Here is a 23111-nt window from a genome sequence, read left to right as displayed (position 1 = left end):
TGGATGAGGGGAGATTGGTGATGAGAGAGGGGTGATGAGAGAGGGGGGGAGAGGATGAGAGAGGGAGAGAGGGAGAGAGAGAGAGGGGAGAGAGAGAGAGAGGGGAGAGAGAGAGGGGGGGAGAGAGAGAGGGAGGGGAAGAGAGAGAGAGGGGGGGAGAGAGAGAGAGGGAGGGGTGGAGAGGGGGGAGAGAAGGGGAGAGAGAGGGAGAGAGAGAGTGAGAGAGAGGGGGAGAGAGAGAGAGAGGGGGGAGAGAGAGCAGAGAGTGGGAAGGATGAGCTGTATGGCACGAGAGATTCGAGGGGATGAGGAGAAGAGATGAAGAGGAGAAGAGATGAATGGGGGAGAGAGGAGAGAGGGGGAGAGAGAGGGGAGAGAGAGAGAGAGGGATGAGAGGGAGAGAGGGGGAAGAGAGAGAGAGAGGGGAGGAGGGGGAGGGAGAGAGAGAGAGGGGGAGGGAGAGAGAGCGGAGAGAGGGGGTAGAGAGAGGGAGAGACAATCAATCAATCAATCAATCAATCAATCAATCAAGCACTTTATTCATCCCCGAGGGGCAATTTAAAGGGCGCATTACAGTAGCTTTTTAAAAGAAAGGGACACAATCAACGAAGAGACAAACATTCAAAGCTACTCTCTGCACCAACCGGTCGACCGCACGAGCAGTGACCCGGCAAGGATTGGGTTGTCAGCAGCGATACAATAATAAAGAACACACAAAATGCAACACAAACATCCACCACAGCATTCATCACTGTGGTGGAAGGCACAAACATTTGTCCATTTCCCCGCCGTGGACAGGACCAGAGTCCAGAGTCAGTCCAGGATCGGCTCTTCCTCACCGAAGACCGCGGTTTTAAGTTGTTGTAGGCCGCAGGCCGGCGGTCAAGATTTAAAGTCCCCGTCGCAGCCAGAAGAACCGTAGACTGCAGGGCCGGTGGTCGAAGCTCCCCTCCAGGGGTGATGGTAAGTCCATGCCGGCCCCGCGGTAGAAGTTGGCCGCGGGCTGGCAGTGATGGCTTCTTCTTCCCCCGGGTCCCCTACGAGGGATCCCGGGCAGTAGACGCCGCACCAGCTGGAACTCTGCAGACCGCGACTTCAGGCTGCCGGCTGCCCCGGGCCAGCGAAACGGAGCGCTCCCCTCCAGCGAGGGTTGCCCGCTCCACGCCGAGAGTCCACGCTGCGCCCGCTGCTGAAGCCCCGGGCGCGTCTCCGGGAAAGGCCGCGCCGATCCTTGATGTTGGGCCACGGGGGAGGCGACCTGGAAAAAGTTGCCTCTCCATGGAGGAGGCGACCGAAGCGGTTTCCCCCTTACCCCCCCCACACCCCCCCCCCACACACAAACACATGAAGGAACATTAAATACATACTTTAAAACAAACTAAAAAATAAAAACTGACGCGCTGCTGACATAGCTGCTGCCAGAACAGCGCCCCCGGAGACAGAGAGAGAGGAGCGGAGAGAGAGAGAGGGAGGTAGAAAGGGGGAAAGAAAGGGAGGGAGTGGGATATGTAAATGAGAACCATCTATACCCCACTCCCTATCACACGACACTAAGCACCCCACACACACACAGGGGGGGAGGGGTTGGATGGTGGGTGAGAGGGGGGTGGGGGTAGGCAGGGTGGCGGGAGGGAGGGGAGGGGAGACCGTTGTGTCCTGTACCCTCACCATATGGTGCAGGGGAGGGAGGGGCTTGCGGCTTCACAAGCACACTAACCACTTCCCACACACACACAAGGGGAGGGGAGAGGGGGATGGTGATGGAGGAGGGGGATGGGGGGGGGGGGATGGGGGGGGGGAGGTGTGGTGGGGAGAGGGGCGGGAATGAGAGGGGGAGAGGAAGGGGAGAGGAGAGGGGGAGAATGAGTGGAGGGGGGGGAGTAGGGGAAGAGAGTAGAGGGGAGAGAGGAGGTGGGGAGAGAAGTGGGAGAGTTGAGGAGAGAGGGAGGAGTGGGAGTGGCGAGAGAGGGGGGAAGGGGTTGGAGGTGGGGAGAGGTGGTTGGAGGAGGGGCGAGGGGGATGGAAAAGGGGAGAGGGGGTTCGAGGAGGCGAGAGGGGAAGGAGAAAGGGAGAGAAGGGGAGGGGGAGGGAAGAAGAGAGGGGGAGATGGAGAGGGGGGTGGGGGGGAGAGTGGAGAGGGGGGTGGGGAGAGAGTGGAGAGGGTGAGGGGGAGATGGGGTGAGAGTGGGGCGGGGAAGGGGGGGGAATGGGGAGGGAAAGGGAAAAGTAGAGACGGGGTGTGGAGGAGAGCGGGGAGGTGGAGGGGCGGAGGGAGGGGGAGGGAGGGAGGTGGAGGGGGTGAGGGGGCGAAGGGAGGAGAGAGGGGTTGGAGAGAGGGGTGTGGAGAGAGGGGGAGGAGAAAGGGTGGAGATGGGTGGAGAAAGGAGATGGGGAAGGGGGAGAGAGGGGTAGGGTGAAGGGAGGGTGGAAAGAAGGGAGGGGGAGGGGGGAGGGAAGGGTAAGAGTGGGAAGAGAGGGGGAGAAGGGTAGGGGGAGGGTGGAAGTGGAGGAGGAGGGAGGAGCAGGGAGAGGGGGAGGAGATGGGGAGATGGAGAAGGGTGATGAGAGAGGGGAGATGAGAGAAGGGTGAGGAGAGGAGTGAGGAGAGTGGTGATGAGAGAGGGGTGAGGGGAATAGGGGAGAGAGGGGTGAGGAGACAGGGGCAAGGAGAGAGGAGTGAGGGGAATAGGGAATGGGGGGAGGAAGGATTCCGGAAGTGGCGGCACTGCCTTGCAGCTGCGGCTCACCTGCAGTCCGTTTGTCTTTTCTGTTTTTTTGTTTTCTCTTGTCCCGTTTTTACAGTTTATTTCGGTTTATTTAGTTGTGTGTGTGTGGGGGGGTGGGTGTAACATGTTTTTTGACTCTTCCTTCGGGGGGGATGCGACCTTTCCTGCCGTATCCCCCGTCTCCGTGTCCGTCTGCGCTGAGGCCTATCGCGGAGCTGGCGGCCTCCAACTGCGACCGACCTCGAGGCTGCGGAGGCAGAGCCAGGACTTACCAACGAGGTTGGCCGACTTCGGGGCTGTGGTTGCGGGGCGACCCAACTTCCGACCTGACTTTGGAGCCTCGGAGGCTCGGCCAGTGGGCCAGTGGACGACATAATCGGGAGCTCGAGTTCTGTTTTCCGGAGCTCTCGCAACTACAGCTGCGTCCGCTGGACTGGAGGACGGCAGCTTCGGCAGCTTCGACCGCCCCGGGCCGCGGAGTTTGAAACGGCCCGCTTGCGGAGCACGGATTCAGCCGCAGGACTTATCTACCATCACCCGGCGGGGTCACAACATCGGAGGCTTGGATTGCCTCAGCGCAGAGGGAGAGCAAGGAGGGAAGAGACAATGACTTTGGGACTTAAACTATGTTGAGTGTTTGTTATTTATTCTATGTTATGACTGCAGGTTAAACCATTTTGTTGCACTGAAAAGTGCAATGACAATAAATTGAATCAAATCAAATCAAGGAGGGGCGAGGAAGGGGTGACGAGAGAGAGGTGAGGAGAGAAGGGTGAGGAGAGAGAGGTGAGGGGTGAGGAGGGAGGAGTGAGAAGAGAGGGGTGAGGAGAGGGGTAAGCAGAAAAGGGAATGGGGAGGAGAGAGGGGTGGGGCTGTGGGTGGGGGAGAGAGGGGAGGAGGGAGATGGGGTATGGGAGAGGGGGGACGTGTGTGGAGGGAGAGGCAGAGAAATGGGGGGAAGAGTGGGGAGGGGGAGGGGAAGGGGCAGTCCATCTATTCTCCACTCCCTATCAGCCCCACTCCTCTCCTCTATTCCCACGCTCGTGATCACGCGCTTCGACAAAGGCTGCGGGGGGCGGGGCTGGGGCTGGAGCAAAGGCATATGTAAATTGGTTGCATTGCGATTGGACATCTGTGAACATTGGGCATTGTGACATCACACGATGGAATGTTTGTCAACATTCTATGGGCGAGAAGATGTTGGTTTTTTGAAATGTTTTATGTTTTTTACTGAAAAAGCAGTGAAAGGATGAAACGAATGTTGTAATTTTCGAAAATAAAATGTAGATGAGGAAAACCCCTCCGGGAATATGTAAAAATGTCTCTGTCGCGGCAAAGGGCGGAGGAGCGAGTTCACATACGACTCACATCTCTCGGAAATCGCAGCACAGATGGCAAAAAACGGTCAAGAACAAACTTTTAGTAATATAGATTACTAAGTCTGTTCTTGACCGGTTTTGGCGTTCTGCGATTTCCGAGAGTACGTCGCCACCTACGGCCATCATTTTTGGCCACCTCCCTCAGAGCTCCCCTCTGCCGCATGTGTGCCGAGGATTTTTCCCGCCGTCCCCCCCTCTCCTCCCCCCCCCTCTCCTCCACTCCCTCTCCTCTCCTCTCTCACCCCCTCTCTCCCCTCTTTTTCTCCCCCTCCATCCCCTACCCCCTTCCCTCCACCCTCCCTCCCCCTCCCTGCTCCGCACCTCTCCCCGCCCCTCATCTCACCCCCCTCTCAGCACTCCCCTCTCTCCTCCCCCCCTCCCCCCCTCTCTCCCCTCCTCCCCTCCATTAGTGTGAGTGGGGGGGGGGGGGGGGGTAGTTAGGGTGTGACACTGCATGCCGCCTCCCCCCCCCCCCACAACCGCACATTGGGGGAACAGACTCAACGGGTCTGCACTTGGTCTAGTTAATATTAATAATTTGCTCCTTTTTCCCCATAACCACCCTATCTACTGACGCATAGCCCTTAACTTGCAGTCAAATCTAGAGAGGGAGAGGGGGAGGGGGAGGGGGGGCAGGGGTAGAGAGTGAGGGCAGAGAGAGAGAGAGAGACAGAGACACAGAGAGAGGGGAAAGAGGGAGAGGGGGGTGGAGAGGAGGAGAAGAGGGAGTGTGGGTGAGGGGGGGGGGGGAAAGGTGGGGGAGGAGGGGAGGAGAGTGTGAGAGTGAGGGGGAGAGAGAGGGGGTGCTGAGGGGGAGGGGGTGGAGGGCAGAGGATAGGGGTGTGGAGGGTAGGGGTTTTAGTGGTGGGAGGGTATGGATGGGAGGAGGGGAGAGAGAGAGGGGGAGGGGGGGAGGAGAGAGGGGGAGGAGAGAGGGGGAGTGTGGGGGTGTACTGAGAGGGGTGTGAGGTGAGGGGAGGGGGAGAGGTGGGGAGCAGAGGGAGGGAGGGTGGAGGGAAGGGGGTATGGGTGTGTGGAGGGGAGGGGGGTTTAGGGGAGGGACAGTGGGGGAAGGGGAGGAGGGGGAGAAAAAGAGGGGAGAGAGACGAGGGAGGAGAGGGGGTGGAGGTGAGGGGGGAGAGGAGAGGGGGCGGAGGAAAGAGGGGGAGAGAGGAGATGAGAGAGGAGGAGAGGAGAGGGGGGACTGGAGAGGGGGGACTGGAGAGGGGGGGAGAGGAGAGGGGGGAGAGGAGAGGGGGGAGAAGAGAGGGGGGGAGGAGAGGAGGGGGGAGGAGAGGAGAGGGGGGGATCAGTTCTTGTGGATTGGAGGGTAGCTAATGTTATCCCACTTTTTAAGAAAGGCGGGAGAATTAAAACGGGGAATTATAGATCAGTTAGCCTGACATCGGTGGTGGGGAAGATGCTGGAGTATTATAAAAGATGAGATAGCCACACATTTGGATAGCAGTAACAGGATCGGTCCGAGTCAGCATACATTTACGAAGGGGAAATCATGCTTGACTAATCTTCTGGAATTTTTTGAAGATGTAACTAGGAAAATGGACAAGGGAGAGCCAGTTGATGAAGTGTACCTGGTCTTTCACAAAGCATTTGATAAGGTTCCACATAGCAGATTAGTGGGCAAAATTAGGGCACATGGTATTGGGGGAAGAGTGCTGACATGGATAGAGAGGTGGTTGGCAGACAGGAAACAAAGAGTAGGGATTAACGGGTCCCTTTCAGAATGGCAGGCAGTGACTAGTGGGGTACCGCAAGGCTCGGTGCTGGGACCGCAGCTATTTACAATATATATTAATGATTTGGATGAAGGGATTCTCAGTAACATTAACAAAATTGTAGATGACACAAAGCTGGGTGGCAGTGTGAACTGTGAGGAGGATGCTATGATTGGTTTCATGCTATACTGACTTGGATAGGTTGGGGGAGTAGGCAGATGCATGGCAGATGAAGTTTAATGTGGATAAATGTGTGGTTATCCACTGTGGTAGAACGTGGACGACAGATGGCACAATGGGCTAAGTGTTCGGCTGGCAACCGGAAGGTAGCTGGTTCGAATCCCGCTTGGAGTGCATACTGTCGTTGTGTCCTTGGGCAAGACACTTCAAGTTCAAGTTCAAGTTCAAGTTAGTTTATTGTCATGTGTCCCTGTATAGGACAATGAAATTCTTGCTTTGCTTAAGCACACAGAAAATAGTAGGCATTTACTACAAAACAGATAAATGTGTCCATATACCATGATATAAATATATACACACATGAATAAATAAACTGATAGTGCAAATAACAGAAAGTGGTTGGTAATAATCAGAGTTTTGTCCGAGCCAGGTTTAATAGCCTGATGGCTGAGGGGAAGTAACTATTCCTGAACCTGGTTGTTGCAGTCTTCAGGCTCCTGTACCTTCTACCTGAAGGTAGCAGGGAGATGAGTGTGTGGCCCGGATGGTGTGGGTCTTTCATGATACTGCCAGCCTTTTTGAGGCAGCGACTGCGATAGATCCCCTCGATGGAAGGAAGGTCAGAGCCGATGATGGACTGGGCAGTGTTTACTACTTTTTGTAGTCTTTTCCTTTCCAGGGCGCTCAAATTGCCGAACCAAGCCACGATGCAACCGGTCAGCATGCTCTCGACTGTGCACCTGTAGAAGTTAGAGAGAGTCTTCCTTGACAATCCGACTCTCCGTAATCTTCTCAGGAAGTAGAGGCGCTGATGTGCTTTTTGCCCACCTTTGCCTGTGTGTGTCCTTGGGCAAGACACTTCACCCACCTTTGCCTGTGTGTGTGAATGTAATTATGTGAAGCACTTTGGGGTCAATGCAAGTTGACTAAAAATGTGCTATATAAATAAAGAAATTTAATTTAATTTAACAGGAAGGCAGATTACTATCGAAATGGCGTCAAGTTTGGAAAAGGGGAAGTACAAATGGATCTGGGGGTCCTTGTACATCAGTCTACGAAAGTAAGCATGTAGGTACAGCACGCAGTGAAGAAAGTGAATGGCATGTAGGCCTTTCTAACAAGAGGAATCGAATGTAGGAGCAAAGTGGTCCTTCTGCAGTTGTACAGAGCCCTCGCAAGACCACACCTGGAGTATTGTGTGCAGTTTTGGTCCCCTAATTTGAGGAAGGACATTCTTGCTATTGAGGGAGTGCAGCGTAGGTTTACAAGGTTAATTTCCGGGATGGCGGGACTGTCATATTCTGAGAGAGTGGAGCAGCTGGGCTTGTACACTCTGGAGTTTAGAAGGATGAGAGGGTATTTCATTGAAACATACAAGATTGTTAAGGGCTTGGACACACTAGAGGCAGGAAACATGTTCCCGAATATTGGGGGAGACCAGAACAAGGGGCCATAGTTTAAGAACAAGGAATAAGCCATTTAGAACGGAGGCGAGGAAACACTTTTTCTCACAGAGAATGGCAAGTCTGTGGAATTCTCTGCCTCAGAGGGAGGCAGGTTCTCTGAATGCTTTCAAGAGAGAGCTAGATAGGGCTCTTGATAATAGTGGTCAGGGGATATGGGGAGAAGGCAGGAACGGGGTACTAATTGGGGAATCATCCATGATCACATTGAATGGAGAGGAGAGGGGGGCTCGAAGGGCCAAATGGCTTACTCCTGCACCTATTGTCTATTGTCTAAATAAGCCCTTCGGCCCACTGTCAGTGATCACCTCGCACACCAGCACTATCCTAGACACTAGGTAAAATTTACACTTTACAGAAGCCAATTAACTTACAAACATGTACATCTTTAGAGTGTGGGAGGAAACTGGAGCACCCAGAGAAAACCCATGCAATCATAGGGAGTATGTACAAATTCCAAACAGACAACTCCCGTAGACAGGATTGAACCTTGATCTCTGGCGATCCCAGCTCAACTAGATCTCTGGCAATCCCAGCTAGACCTAGATCCCAGCTCAACATTGCTGAGAGACTGTGCTGCCCCTTAATATTTTAATTTAATAACCCAGTCAAGCTTGTTTCCCAGCACCAGGCAACCTGGAATCCCCTTGAGTTGGACTCTCAACATACTCTTGGATACTCCTGTAAATTCTGCCTCACCTGAAGCTTTTGAGCAATTCCCAGTTAATATTGGGGAAGATAAAATCACCCACAACGCCAACTTGTTGCTTTTGCATCCTTCTGTAAACTGTCTATGCATCTGTTCCTCAATCTCCCGCTGACAGAGTGGTGGCACTTTTCTCAATAGCAAAATCTAACTCTCTCTTGAAAACATTCAGTGAATTGGCAGCCACTGCCTACTGTGGCAGAGAATTCCACCCTCAGCCAACTACAAAAAGCCCCGTTTATTGCCACTCTTTGTCTTCTGCCATCCATCATCATCATCATTGAAAACATTAGTGACGCAGTGGTGCTGGTTTCCGACTGGCACGGTGATGGATGCACCACACATCTCTGTCCTCCATGCAGCTGGCAAGCTCCTCTTTTGTCTCTTCACATGCGTCTTCCATCAACGTCTTCAGCATCGTCTTGATTGGCCGTCCCAGGTCACGTCTTCCATGCATGGGTTCCCACAACACAACCTTGTTTGCTGGCATTTCTGGGTGGCGGTGGCAGTGACCAGCGAGCCTCATCCTTCTCATTCTGATCTTCTCGGTCAGAGGTGGAATCTCCCCATAGAGCAGGGTGTTAGTGATGTGGTCCCTCCAACTACATTCGGGTGGATGTACCATCGAGAGACTTGGACAGTGCTCGAGTGAGAGTCCATGCCTCACACCAGTACAATAATATGGTCTCTACAGTTACAGAATCTCAGTTTGAGACGCTTAGACATCCGAGGCATCCAGATTTTCGTCATGCTATTGAGGGCTTTCAATGCAAGGGCTTTCCGGACCTTGACGTCATTCTCTGAGCTCTGCATCCTCGCTCCCAGGTACTTGAAGTCCTCCACTTTCTTGAGACATTCACCGCCACTAGTCTTGAGAGGCTCATGGTCACCAACGTTGAACACCATGTACTCCATCTTCTTGGCATTGAGGTGTAGGCCCATTTTCTCACACTCTGTCCCGAACCTGCCGAGCAGCTCCCGTGCCTCACTAATCTGGTCTGACAGCATGACAATGTCATCAGCGAAGTCGAGGTCTGACAAGTTATTGGCCCGATTCTTCTCGAACTCCTTGGGGTGATTGTGAAGCCGAGGTTCTCATGTTCCTTGAGCGCCTGCCTCATGGCATAATCATGGACAATAATGAAGAGACAGGATGCCAACGTGTCTCCCTGTAAGACCCCCGCGAGGATCTCGAGCACTTTGTTCTCGCCATCCGGGGTGACAACCTTGGTTGTGGTGCCCAAGTGCATATCCTCAATTCCTCTAAGGAGACGAGGAGGGATACCTCGATTCATCATTTTACATCGATGAATCGAGTCAAATGCCTTCTTGAAGTCTATGAAGGTTTAGACGGCTGGCAGGTTGTTATTCTTCAACTCCTCAAATATTCTTCGGAGGGCAAGGATCTGTGTGATCGTGTTCCTCTTCTCTCTGAAGCCGTTCAGATTGTAATGTAGCTTTGGGTCGATGACAACTCTAATCTGGTTGAGATTCAAGCGGTTGTAGATCTTGGCCAAGACACATGTCAGGTCGGGGGGAAGTTCCCCCCCACCACAGGTACCAAGTAATCCCGTGCTACCTGCTGCATAGTCGGATAGTCGGCCCCACCTGGTTTGTCAGGTGAGGAGCGGGTTGTGGACACCCAGCAGGACCAAAAACAAGACCTGTCAAAGGGCGAATGAGCTCCTAGCAAGCCAACGGCCATCGACACTTAAGTAGAAGTTGCGATCACTGTCGTACATAGCATTGTAAGGAATGATGATAAAGCACACACAACAAAATCCTATACTTCCAGCAGCAGGAACTTTGCAGCTGTTCGAGGTTCTGGCCTATCTATGCACCATGACGACGGGTCTTTAAACCCTGGACACACCCCAGGGAGGGATCAGTCCGACTTCAGGACTAAAGCGGCTGCACCCGTTCTAAAGTGCAAGAAGTTATTGATGTTTTCATCTTTCAACGCTTTAACTATTCGTGAAGAGTCAAGGTCTACCCAGATGGCAGCGTGTAGTCGGAGATGCAGGGTTGACGTCCTGGGCATTCAAGAGCATCGTCGTGTCCACCGAGACATGGAGATCAGGTTTGGCAAAGCGGATGGCATGGACCTCATCACATGGTCCTGTAAACAACTCTGCTCAGGGAGGAGTGGGTCTGCCATTGAGTCAGAGAGCAAGAAGGGTTCTGCAGGGTGTCCACTCTGTCAATCCTCAAGTCCTTATTGCTGAGTTCAGTGGTAACCCTGTCACCACTGTCATAGTAAGCTACTCCCCTCACAACAGCAGCCCTGAGGCCAAAGTGGAACAATTCTGCTCTGTTCTCCAAGTTGCGATGGAGCGAGTACATGTGCACAATTTTCTGGCTGTGTTTGGGGACTTCAATGTCCGCCTCAGACCGGAGGATGCCTGTTACATCTATCACACTGGTGACACTAATCGGAATGGTCAACAACTCGGCAGCTTTCTCCAGGAGTATAGACTCCTAGCAGCCAACATCATGTTCAAAAGACGCCAAGGAAAGTTGTGGACACATCAGGACCGGAGCACAGAAGAAAAGTGCCAGCTAGATTACATCCTGGTGCGACGTAAATGGTACAACAGTGTCATGGACGCTGAAGCGTACAGCACAAGCCGAGTGTCTGGAGCCGTAAGGCAGCAACTCTACCCTTGCATCACTGTGCCACCCGTGTAATTGGCAAACTTACTAACCAACCAATCTATGTTTATGTCCAAATCATTTATGTATATCGCAAACACCAGGGCTGCAGGGTGGCGGCGTTACAGCGTAGTTAGAGTTACTGCCTTACAGCGCTCGCAGTGCCGGAGTTCCGGGTTCGATCCCGACTATGGGTGCTGTATGTACAGAGTTTGTACGTTCTCCCCTGACCTGCATGGGTTTTCTCTGAGATCTTCGGCTTTCTCCCGCATTCCAAAGACGTACAGGTAAGTAGGTTAATTGACTTGTTAAATGTAAAAAATATCCCTAGTGTGTGTAGGATAGTGTTAATATGCAGGGATCTCAGGATGCAGGGTCAGCATGGCCCCGGCGGGCCGAAGGGCCTGTTTCATCACTGTACCTCTAAACTGAACTATAAACTAAACACCAGATGTCCCAGCACGGTTCCCTGTGGAACACTATTGGTCACAGACCTCCAGCCTCTCCCCATAACCCTCTGTCTAAATCTCTTCCTGCCTGTCCTTCCATGAAGATTTACTGGTCATAACCTCGATCTTCCCATCACTTCTTCCGTTTGCAGATCCTCTGCCCTGGCTACCACAGCTGTGCACAGTTTTTGCTTCCTTTATTTAAAAATGATCCAGTGGTATTAGAGACAGTCCAAGAAAAAGTTCATGGGTATTATGCAGGAAGGTGGAGATGCTGGTTTACACTAAAGATCGACACAAAATGCTGGAGTCACATCACACCCTTCCATATCTCTATGTCTCCCTCTGACTCTCAGTCTGAAGAAGGGTCACAAACCGAAACGTAACTCCCGCTGAGTTACTCCAGAATTTTGTGTCTATCTAAAGAGTTAATGGATTGGTTCTCTGGGAGGGTTGTTATTATAAGCAGCTAAAGAAATTGAATCTGTACTGGGTGGAGTTGAGAAGAATGCCAGCTGATCGTATTGAAACGTTCATTATCCTAGGGGTGTGACAGGCAGCCATTTAGATGTTTCCATCAGTGGGGAGACATGAATAAGGAGACATAGTTATATGACAAGGGGCACCACTTAAAGCTAAGTTGCTTGACATTTCTTCTCACAGAGAGTGGCAAGTTCCCGGATTTCTTTGTGGGAATTCCCTGGAGAGAAGGGTTGGACTGGCAGCTCAGTGTGTACAGGAAACAGATGCTACTGAGCTGATAGAGATGCAGAAAAGAGAGGAGTGTAGGAAAAGTTGCCTTTTTGATCAGGGAGGAGATAACTACAGTGCTTAGAGACGGTAGTCTTGGGGTTATCGTATAGTGAGGCTATATGGGTCAAACTTAGAAATAGGAAGGGAATGATAACTTTGATGGAACAGTATTATAGGCCTCCGATAGTCAATGGGAATCAGTGGAGATGTGTTGGGAGATTGCAGATGGCTGTAAAAATAATAGGATTGTATTAGTGGGAGATTCCAACTTCCCTATTTGACTGGGTTTCCCATTGTGTAAAGGGTCTGGACAGGATTGAATTGGTTAAATCTGTCAAAGAAAGCCCTATGGAGAGGGCAAAACACTGGACTTCCTCTTCATGTTTCAGTAGTGGTGGGGATGGAGGGGAGACTTTAGGACTATACTTCTATTAGTTTTAAAGTAGTTATGTAGGACTACTTAAAAGTTAATTGGGACATGAGGTGATAACTTGCAGAGGTCAATGGGGAGAATTTGTTTGCAGGTAAGGAGAACTGGCAAGTGGGAGGCTTCCAAACGTGAGATAGCAAGAGCACAGGGGCAGCATGTTCCTGTTGGGATGAAGGGCAAGGCTTGTGACCACTCCCCCACCCATCTTTATCCATAACTATTTTGAAGCTAAAAGAACATCTTGGTGAATGGTTCCTTGAGAGTAATGGTTCAGGTTGATGGGGTAGTGAAGTAAACATTTGGCACGATTGCCTTCATTGGGAAGGGTATTCAGTACAATGGTTGGTTTATCATGATACAGCTGTACGTGTCGATGGTGAGATCACAAATGGAATACTCTATGCAGTTCTGGTTGCCAGCTACTGGAAGGATGTCACTATGTTGGAAAGGGCACAGAAGAGATTCTCCAGGATGTTGCCTGGACTTGTTGGCTTGAGATATAGGGAGAGGTTTGAGAGGCTGGGACTTTTTTCTTTGGAGTGTCGGAGGCTGAGAGGTGACCTTAGTGGCTCGGTCTTTCTCCCAAGATAAAGGATACTAAAACTAGAGGGCATAGGCTTAAGTTAAGAGGGGAGAGGTTTAAGAGGATCCTCTTAGGCAGCTTTTTCACTCAAGTGGGTGTCAGTATCTGCAACAAGCTGCCAGAGAAAGCAACAGAAGTGGACACAATTAGGACTTCCAAAAGGGTTTTGGACAGATATAAAGATAGGAAGGGTTTAAGAGTGCTGTGGGCCATATTTAAGGAAATGGAACTAGCCCCAAATACCAAGCTGGTTGGCATGGACAATGTAGGCTGAACAGCCGGTTTCCATGCTGTATAGCTCTATCACTCTATCACAAAGGTTCATGGAGCCATACAAAAAGGAAACAGGAACTCCAGCCCAACTTGTCAATGCTGACCATGCCTAACTAAGCTAGTCCCATTTGCCTGTGTTTGCCCATATTCCTCCAAACCTCTCCTATCCAAGTACCTGTATGTGTCTTTTAAGTAGCATACTTGTACCTTCCTCTACCACTTTCCCTGGCAGCCTGTTCCATAAGTACACCGTCGCCCTTCATGTCTCATTTCAATCTATGCCATCCCCCCTTTAAGCCAGTGCGTTTAGGTTTAGACTCCCCTACCCTGGGGAACGGTCTGTGGCTATTCACCTTAACTATAGCCCCATGATTTTAGACACCTCCCACTCACAACCCCGGCTCGTGCGGACTGTACCTCTATTACATCCAGGGCCATGAGCACCGCAAAGCTTGTCAGGTGCGTACAGTTGCACACTGTGTATGTTGCGTTGAACTCGACTAATTGGCAGCCTTGAGTGGACCAGCTGAAGGTTGAACTGTTCCAGAAGACACACTTGGCTCTTTTATCATTGAGCTGGTGAGAGAGAAAAAATATTTAGCATCAACGAGATCAAGTATAGATGAGATGATCGAATCACTGCACACTTACACCCGGTCCACCAAGAGTGGATCTCCCAGTTCTAACCATATTAACTTCCCTTCCCATTCTACATACTGACCTTTCTGTCCTGGGCCTCATCCATTGCCAGATTAGGGCCACATGCAAAGTGGAGGAACAACACCTCATATAAGTATGAATAAGTGTTCTGACCTGAAATGTGACCTGTCCGTTCCCTCCAAAGATGCTGCCTGAACTGCTGAGTTACCCAGCACATGTGTTTTACTCAAGTTCACAGCATCATTTTTCTGAGCTCCCTAGTCTTTTGCTTTTTCTCCAGGGTAAAAACAGAGGTGAAATATTTATTGAGGACCTCTGCCATCTCCTGCGGCTCCACACATAGATGTATACGTTAGTCTTTGAGGCTCACAATTCTCACCCAAGTTACTCTTTTTATCATATTTAAATTTATTCTAGAAACTATTTGGTGTCTCCTTAATCTTCTCCACCAAACCTATCGTATTGCCCCTTTTTGCCCTCCTCATTTCCTTGAGTGTACTTCTGCACCCCCTGTACTCCTCCAGGTGTTTCCTCGATTCCAGCTGCCTCCAGCTGACCTATGCCTCTTTCTTTGTTTTGACCAGAGCATCAATATCTCTTGTCATCCAGCGTTTCCTACTTCTGCCACCCATGCCCTTCACTCTGACAAGAACAAGTAGACCTTTAACTCTCGCTAGGTAGACAAAAAATGTAGGAGTGCTTTCTCTCCAGAGATGGAGGCAGCATCTCTGGAAAGAAGGAACAAGCAGACCTTGAAGTCTCGCTACCTCAATTTTATAAGTTTCTTTATTGATAAGATTCAATAACATTGGAGTGGGTGCTGTGAAGACTCACCAGGATGTTGCCTGGGATTAAGTTTCAGTTCTGAAAGACTGGAGAGACTACATATGTTTTTTCTCATAATGGAACATCACTGAGGTATTATGATTTATGAGGGATGTTTCAAGGGTCGGCTGCAGGAAACTATGATAGATAATAATGGAGAACATTGTTCATGTAAAATTTAACATAGACCAACGGGATCTGAGGGGAGCCATTTTAGAGAGTGGCACACACTGCCTGAGAGAGTGGTGGGAGCAGAGTCACTGTTGCATTTCATGAGTAGAGAGAGACAAATTGTCGGAGTAACTCAGCATTGCCAGGCAGCATCTCTGGAGAAGTTGCACATGTGATGTTTTACATAGAAACATAGAAACATAGAAAAAAGGTGCAGGAGTAGGCCATTCGGCCCTTCGAGCCTGCACCGCCATTCAATATGATCATGGCTGATCATCCAACTCAGTATCCTGTACCTGCCTTCTCTCCATACCCCCTGATCCCTTTAGCCAAAAGGGCCACATCTAACTCCCTCTTAAATATAGCCAACAAACTGGCCTCAACCACCTTCTGTGGCAGAGAATTCCAGAGATTCACCACTCTGTGTGAAAAATGTTTTCCTCATCTCGGTCCTAAAAGATTTCCCCCTTATCCTTAAACTGTGACCCCTTGTTCTGGACTTCCCCAACATCGGAAACAATCTTCCTGCATCTAGCCTGTCCAACCCCTTAAGAATGTTATAAGTTTCTATAAGATCCCCCTCAATCTTCTAAATTCTAGTGAGTACAAACCGAGTCTATCCAGTCTTTCTTCATATGAAAGTCCTGACATCTCAGGAATCAGTCTGGTGAACCTTCTCTGTACTCCCTCTATGGCAAGAATGTCTTTCCTCAGATTAGGAGACCAAAACTGTACGCAAATTTTGGATCAGGACCCTTCTTCAGACTGATTGTAGTCGGGTGAGTAGGGAAAAACCGGTAAGCGAAAAATCAGAGACAGCAACAGCTGATTGTAGGCTGGAGATAGGTCTGAAAACAAAAGGGATACATAGTTTTCAACTGCGGGGCTGGTTAATGGACCTTTAGTGGAGGAAGTGGGGGGGGGGGGGGGGGGGGGCGGGGTGGGGGGGGGGGCTTGAAGGGGAAGTGGGAGTGAGGTGTTTATATACTTTACATAAAATTAGATAATTCAATGCTTATACCATTGGATATTAAGCCACCCAATTTCCTCCAGTTTGTATGTGGCCTCACTCTGGCAGTGGAGGAAGCCTAGGGCAGAAAGGTCAGTTGGGAAGGGGAAGTCCAGGTGATCCAGCAGGCCGTGCACAAGTGTTCAGTGAAACAGTCGCTGAGTCTACACTTGATCGTGCAAATGTTCAGAAGCCCACATTGGGGGGGACAACGGATGCAGTAGATGAGAATTATAGCATTTAATAAATGTTTGGATGAGGACTTCAAACACCAAGGTAGAGCAGGTTATAGGCCAAGTGCTGGGAATGGGATGTGAACCAGATGTGTAGCCACTGGTCAGTGAGGGTGCAGTGGGCTGAATGGCCTGTTCTTATGCTATATGAATGTGTGATCATAACCCACTTAGTGACTCACCTCCTGGCACCCATCTACCTCAAAGCAATTAACTCCCCCTCAACTCCAGAAGTGGTCTCACCTGGACACAGTTGAGACTGCTCACCTGGACACAGTTGAGACTGCTCACCTGGACACAGTTGAGACTGGTCCTTCTGCAGTTGTACAGGGTCCTGGTGAGACCACATCTGGAGTATTGTGTGCAGTTTTGATCTCCTAATTTGAGGTAGGACATCCTTGCTATTGAGGCAAGGTAGGTTCACGAGATTAATCCCCGGGATGGCGGGACTGTCATATGAGGAAAGATTTGAAAGACGGTGCTTGTATTCATTTGAATTCATAAGGATAAGTGGGGATCTTATAGAAACATATAAAATTATAAAAGGACTGGACAAGCTAGATGCAGGAAAATGTTCTCAATGTTGGGGTAGTCCAGAACCAGGGGCCACCGTCTGAGAATAATGGGGAGGCCTTTTAAAACTGAGATGAGAAAAAACTTTTTCACCCAGAGTTGTGAATTTGTGGACTTCTCTACAGAAGGCAGTAGAGGCCAATTCACTGGATAAATTTAAAAGAGAGTTAGATAGAGCTCTAGGGCTAGCCGAATCAAGGGATATGGGGAGAAGGCAGGCACTGGTTCCTGATTGTGGATGATCAGCCTTGATCACAATGAGTGCTCATTGGACCAAATGGCCTCCTCCTACACCTATTTTCTGCCAACCCTGTTCCAGTCAGAAGGACAAGGGCACAGGTTTCCTTCCACAACTCATCCACTCCCTGCTATTCCACCTACATCATGGAATTCCAAACAATATTGGGAAGTATTAGCTCCTTCCTCTCCACAGATTCTGACTGACCTGCTGAATAATTCCAGCACTTTCTACATTGATTTCAGATTCCCAGCGGCTGCACTTGAACAAACCTTCTTGTTGCTGAAGGTGAGAGTGACTGGTCCCAGGAGGTGGCTCCTGCCTGTGTTCGTTACTGTGGCAGTCACAACTTCTGAGTTCAGCCCCAGCTTGTTTTCATTCTCGCAGCCTTCCATAAGGTTCGGTTCCATAAGAGAGTCCAGATATTTATAGGAGATAAGGACAACGGCAGCAACATCTGTACAAAGGAAATGTTAAACAATGAGCGCTTACCCTCATCGCCATGGCAATGGGCAGACATCAAGTGTGATTCAGGAGCAGAGACGCAAAGATTAATTTCCTGGTCAATGTCAGCAATTGGGAATAAAATCCTTCAAATGGATCCTTTTCTTTTCTACTTTGGAGAAATGTATTTGTACCAGTTAAATGTGATCAGAGGTGAGTTCAGGCTGATGATTGATTGGTGGCCTTGCCTTCCTTCCGATGCATTCTGGGTGTGTCACGTGACACGGGGCAGCAGCGTGGGTCTGGATGGATGTGGCAGCTCATGTGATGAAACAGTGCGTAGTGTGGGGAGCCACAGCTATGACTGGAGGATGATGGGTGTCGGAGCAGATGAAGCAAACATTTATAGTTGGCAAGCCAGCAACTGGAATAACCTGTCCAAATGTTTCCATTCAATATACATGTGGCATTTACCCTGATCATAATCCAGTGCTGAGCTGATGGAACCTGCTCAATACTGGAGGTGGATTTACTCTAGATCACCTGGAATGCATTTGATCTGCTCTCCTCAATGTCTGGGATTGAACTGGCTTCAAAACGTGGAACTGGATGAATATGCTCTTGGGATTCAGGATTGGTCTGGAATTTTTCAACACCAATCTCTCAGGACTGGTGACGATCATTATGATGTTTTCCATTGCCCCTTACCGTGTGAATCTAATACACCAGAATTACACCAAATTGGAAGACACAGAAACAGAAGCAGGAGTAGGCCATTTAACCCACATGTCTACTCCACCATTCAGTAATACTGTCCTTTACCTCAGAGACACTTACCTGCACCAGCCCAGAATCATTATGTAATTCCCTGGCATTGTCTAGAGACCAACCCCGTTAGTTCATGGTGGTGGTGGCACTATCGTAAACTATGCAGCCCTGTTGAAGGGGCTTCCACAGTGTTTGATCAAATTGATTGAAAGATACCGCATGGAACAGGTCCTTTGGCCCATCGAGTCCTCGCCAACCATCGATCACACTAGGTTCACACTAGGTCTATGTTATCCCACTTGCACATCCATTGACTACACACTGGGGACAATTTACTGTCCAATGAACCTACAAACCAGCACTTCTTTGGGATGTGGGAGGAAACTAGAGCACCCGGAGAAAACCTATGTGGAGAACTTGCAAACTCCACACAGACAGCACACAAGGACAAGATCAAACCCGTGTCTCTGGCATTGTGAGGCAGTTGTCCTACCAACTGCACCACTCTACTACCCACATGCCTGCTGCTGAGAAGAAGTTCTCAGACTTAGACCCAGTGATGAAGCTTTGCTTAATTCACTGAAGGTTATTCCCAAGTCAGGAGGGAGTGTAATTTAGACAGGGACAAAAGTTGTCATGTTCCCATGTGCTTGAAACCCTTGTGCTTCTTGGTGGTAAAAGCCATGGGTTTGGAGCAGCCTGGGTGAGTATCTAATGAATGAAACTCAAATCACTAGACACCAATAGTGGAGAAAGTAAGTGTTCAGTGTGATAGGTGGGATACTAATCAAGGGGATTGCTTCATCGTGGATGGTGTTAAACTTTTGACAGATGTTGGCCATGTATTTGCCCACATTCCTGACTTGTCCCTTGTAGATGGTAGAAAGGTTTTGTGGTGTCCAGAGCTGATACAGGTGCCAGGAGATGTCTAGCCAGGTGGTTTGACTGGAGACAGTCATTACCAGCCATTTGTGGTGTGAATGTCATGTGACATTGAATGTTGTCTACACCTTGCTGCCTGCAGCCAGGGGCCGCTTCATTAGCTGTGGAGTTGTCACAGGAATGGGACATTGTGCATTCATCAACAAACATTCCAACCTCTGATCTCCTGATGGAAGCAGCTGAGATGGTTGTGCCGAGGATACTGCCCTGAGCAACTCCTGCAGTAATGCCCCTGGGGTGGGATTATTGACCTCCAATGACCACAGCTGCCTTTCCACGAGTGAGATCTGACTCCATCCATTGGAATATTTTCCTTTTGATGCACACTGGCCTGGTTTACCAGATGCTGCTTAATGCCACACTCCATCAAATACTGCGTTGCTGTCAGGGGCATTCGCTATAGGCGTCTTTGCTCCATCCTTGGGTTTGTGAATCCCAGAGTGGGAATCAGCTAGTGAGTGATTGATGGAAGCACCTTCTATGTCTCCTCCCATCACTTTGATGATGATCGAGCACCAAGTAGCTGTATTCATTTGTCCTGCTTTTTGTGACAGGACATCACCTGGGCAATTCACCTCACTGGTAGGGTAGATACCAATGCTAGACTTACACTGGGTCAGTTTGACTACAGGCACAGCTTGTTTTAGAGAGCAGCTCTTTAATACAGCAGCAAGGATGTTATCTGATCACCCAACCTTTACTCTGCCCAATGCTTACAGCCATTTCTTTATCAGCTCGAGTGAACTGAACTGGCTGAAGACCAGCTTCTGAGATACTGGAGATCTCAGGAGGAACTGAGATGCATCAGTCACTTGTTACTTCTGACTGGGTCTGGCGCAAAGCTTCAGCGTTGCCTTCAGCACACTATTCATGAGCATCATTCATGACTAGGTGTGGTAGGGATGTTGATCTCCAGAAAGATCGAACCCGGGTCTCAGGCACTGCAAGGCATCCACTCTATCGCTGCGCCACTGTGCTGGGCACTTGATCTCCACAAGGACAGTGTTGGTCACTTGTACCAATGTTATTGTGGACAGGTAGATAAGGTGGAGAACAAGGTTGATCCCTCACATTGATCCGTTCACTATTCACAAAGACACAATATAGCAGCAACATCCCTCTGGACCTGACCAGTCACAGCCTTCATTAGACAGGAACTTCTGAGGCTGATGACCTACCGCTTGAAGACATTTCTTCTCATTCTTGCTCTGACTGGATACTCTCTGAATTTGAAAATAATACTAATGCATCGCACTGTGGTGCATCTGGTAGAGTTGATGCCTCACAGCGCCAGAGACCTGGGTTCGATCCTGATCCTGGGTGCTGTCTGTGTGGAGTTTGTCCGTTCTCCCTGTGACTGTGTGAGTTTCCTCTGGGTGCTCCTGCTATTTCCAATATTGCAAAGATATGCAAGTTTGTAGGTTTATAGGTTGTAGTTTACTGCTGAGGGTGGTGGTGGTGGAAGCAGATACAAAGAAGGCATTTAAGAGACTTTTGCATAGGCACATGGATATGCAGGGAATGGAGGGATATGAATTATGTGCAGACAGATAAGTGTCTTGGCATCATGTTCAGTGCAGACATTGTGGGCCAAAGGGTCTCTCTTGTGTTGTTTTGTTGAATGTTGCATGTTAATCAGTCTTCATACATTGCCCCTGTAGGTAGTGGATGCAAAAGTAGGATAGCATAAAACTAATGTGAATGGATGACCAATGGTTAGTGTGAACTTTGGATATTTGAGATTGGATTGGATTTAATTTCTGTCAACAGGAAGGGCAAACATTGAATATAGTTACTTGTAGGGAGACACTGTGGTGGAAATAGGACTGACTAATCCAAACTCTCAACATCAAACCAAGTAACAGAGCATGGTGATTTTATTTCAGTCATGTGAGTGACTACGTGAAGAAGCCCGCCAGGCCGCATCCGCGTCAATGCGTCTAGCGCACGGCGCGAGCCGGAGCAGTTTTCGCACTGCTCTGCAAGGTAAATCAATTTTCTTCGGGCCGCTGTACAAGCGTGCCCAAAGTAGCATGGAAGCAGCTGGGGTTCAGCCGCCATGGAAGCTCCATTTGGAGCTATAGTAAGAAGAATTTTGCGCCGCAGTTTGAGCTCCCCAACGGGAGCAGGCGGCTATTATTGCAAACCAAGGGTCAAATGGGTGACCAGCGTGAGTCTCCATAACGAGCCGGGATCACGGTGGCCGTTTTAGCTCTGCACGGTAGCAGACTATTCAAATGGGAGACCAGCGTAAAACTCCATAAGGGGCTGGGTTTGTGGCTGTGACCGTTATAGTCGGCACGGTAGAAGACTACCCAAACGGAAGATCAGCGTAAGCTCCATAAGGGGCTGGGTTTGCGGCTGTGGCCGTTATAGTTGGCACGGCAGCAGACTGCTCATATGGGAGACCGCCAGCTACGTTAAGTGAATACAGCTGCCGGTATCAGTGCTCCATACGGGAGCAGGCTGCTTGAGTCGGAGGCAGCGTAGGGTTCTGTAAGGAGCTAAAATTCATAAATTACGGCTGCTGGTAGCCAGGTCTATTTTCACTGCAGGAGATTCCAGCAGCAGGTGAGTTTAAAGTAGCCGTGGCTGGTAAGCTCAGCTGCTGCAGCACCAAACAATTTTATCAGTTACTGCTGCAGCTGCAGCAGCAACATATAGTGTATACTTTATTTTTGGAAGCTATACTAGAGTTGGCATTAATAACTGTTGCCACTGGATCACGTTAGTGACTATCATAGCCGATAGCATTCTAAAGTCATGTTTTAATTTTGGCAATATCACAAATATATATGTTTATCATGCCAATAAAGTTTATGCTTTAGAAGAGATAATTATAGAGGACATTTTCACTTACACCTATGGCATACTGGAATAGGACTTGCCATTACAGTCCAGAGCTCCTGGCTTGAGAAGCCTTGTTTGAGCTGTGCCTATCAGTCACCTGTGGGTGCTACACCAGGTGGCGTCATGGTAATTTCCGCTCATTAGAGGTGATTGTGGTAGATTATTTTACAAAAGACGCCAACTATATGCATATCTATAAGTAAACAAATCTCTGATTTCATAGGGATAGGTTTCTTTTTATCATATAAACGTCATTGCCTATAACAACACCTGGCAGGGTTGCAGTATTTCTCCCACTCTGTCTGACATAAGGGGGCCAGAGGTGCACCAGTCCTTCCCTGTAATATTTCCATTGGCTCCGGAAGAGAGCAAGGACTCGGAGTCACTAGTAGGTGCAGTCTGTGTTAATAATCATGATAACAACATGTGCTGTCTAGTCATTTTTTCACTGTCTCTAGGATAAGATCAGGTTGATGTAGAGACATTGGCAAAGTGCCTTACACAGTAACCTCTGTAAGTTCTGAGTAGGAACAGTTTGGTTACCCTAAATCGGGGTAGACCATCATGAAACTGGCTGGCCATACAAGTCATAGTGACCTGAGAAGCTGCTTCATCATCTATGAGAGGTATCTGACTGGTCAATAGAATAAAGTAGTTGATGTTTTTCTCACCATATGGTTAATTTCTCCTCCGTTAGATGAATTACTGGTTCATTGGAATCATCGTTGCCATCCTCTCGAGTTCCTCTTGGTTAGATGCAGACCATTCTATCTGCCCAGAGAGTTCACCTCCACTGTTGTGACTGCAGCCTATATCCCTCCTGATGCTAATGCAAAGCTTGCAATGAAAGAGCTGCATACTGCCATTAGCAAACAACCCCGAGGCAGCCTTCATTGTTGCGGGTGACTTCAATCACTCCAACCTGAAGACTGTACTCCCCAAATTCCACCAACATGTATCCTTCGCCACTAGAGAAGACAAGACACTGGACAAAGTCTACACTAACATGGCTGAAGCTTACAAAGTCGTCCCTCTCCCTCACCTTGGTCAGTCTGATCACCTCTCATT

At 49.4% G+C, this 23111-nt stretch overlaps 1 protein-coding gene across 1 annotated transcript in view; it reads right to left on the bottom strand.

Annotated features, from left to right (window-relative positions):
- The window catches only part of LOC116991870 (adhesion G protein-coupled receptor E1-like), a 131151-nt gene that overhangs the window by 93573 nt on the left and 14467 nt on the right, over positions 1-23111 (bottom strand). The window contains exons 2-3 of the mRNA XM_033050846.1: positions 17312-17496; positions 13748-13906 (exon numbers count right to left, since the gene is read on the bottom strand). Of these exons, the coding sequence (XP_032906737.1) occupies positions 13748-13906; positions 17312-17449 (297 nt within the window). The 5' untranslated portion in view covers positions 17450-17496. The remainder of the gene's footprint in view (positions 1-13747; positions 13907-17311; positions 17497-23111) is intronic.

The sequence above is a fragment of the Amblyraja radiata genome, chromosome 35 (assembly GCF_010909765.2).
Source record: "Amblyraja radiata isolate CabotCenter1 chromosome 35, sAmbRad1.1.pri, whole genome shotgun sequence".
NCBI lineage: Eukaryota > Metazoa > Chordata > Chondrichthyes > Rajiformes > Rajidae > Amblyraja > Amblyraja radiata.
Note: the sequence above shows the minus strand (reverse complement) of the source record. Positions and strands in the feature narration are given on the sequence as shown.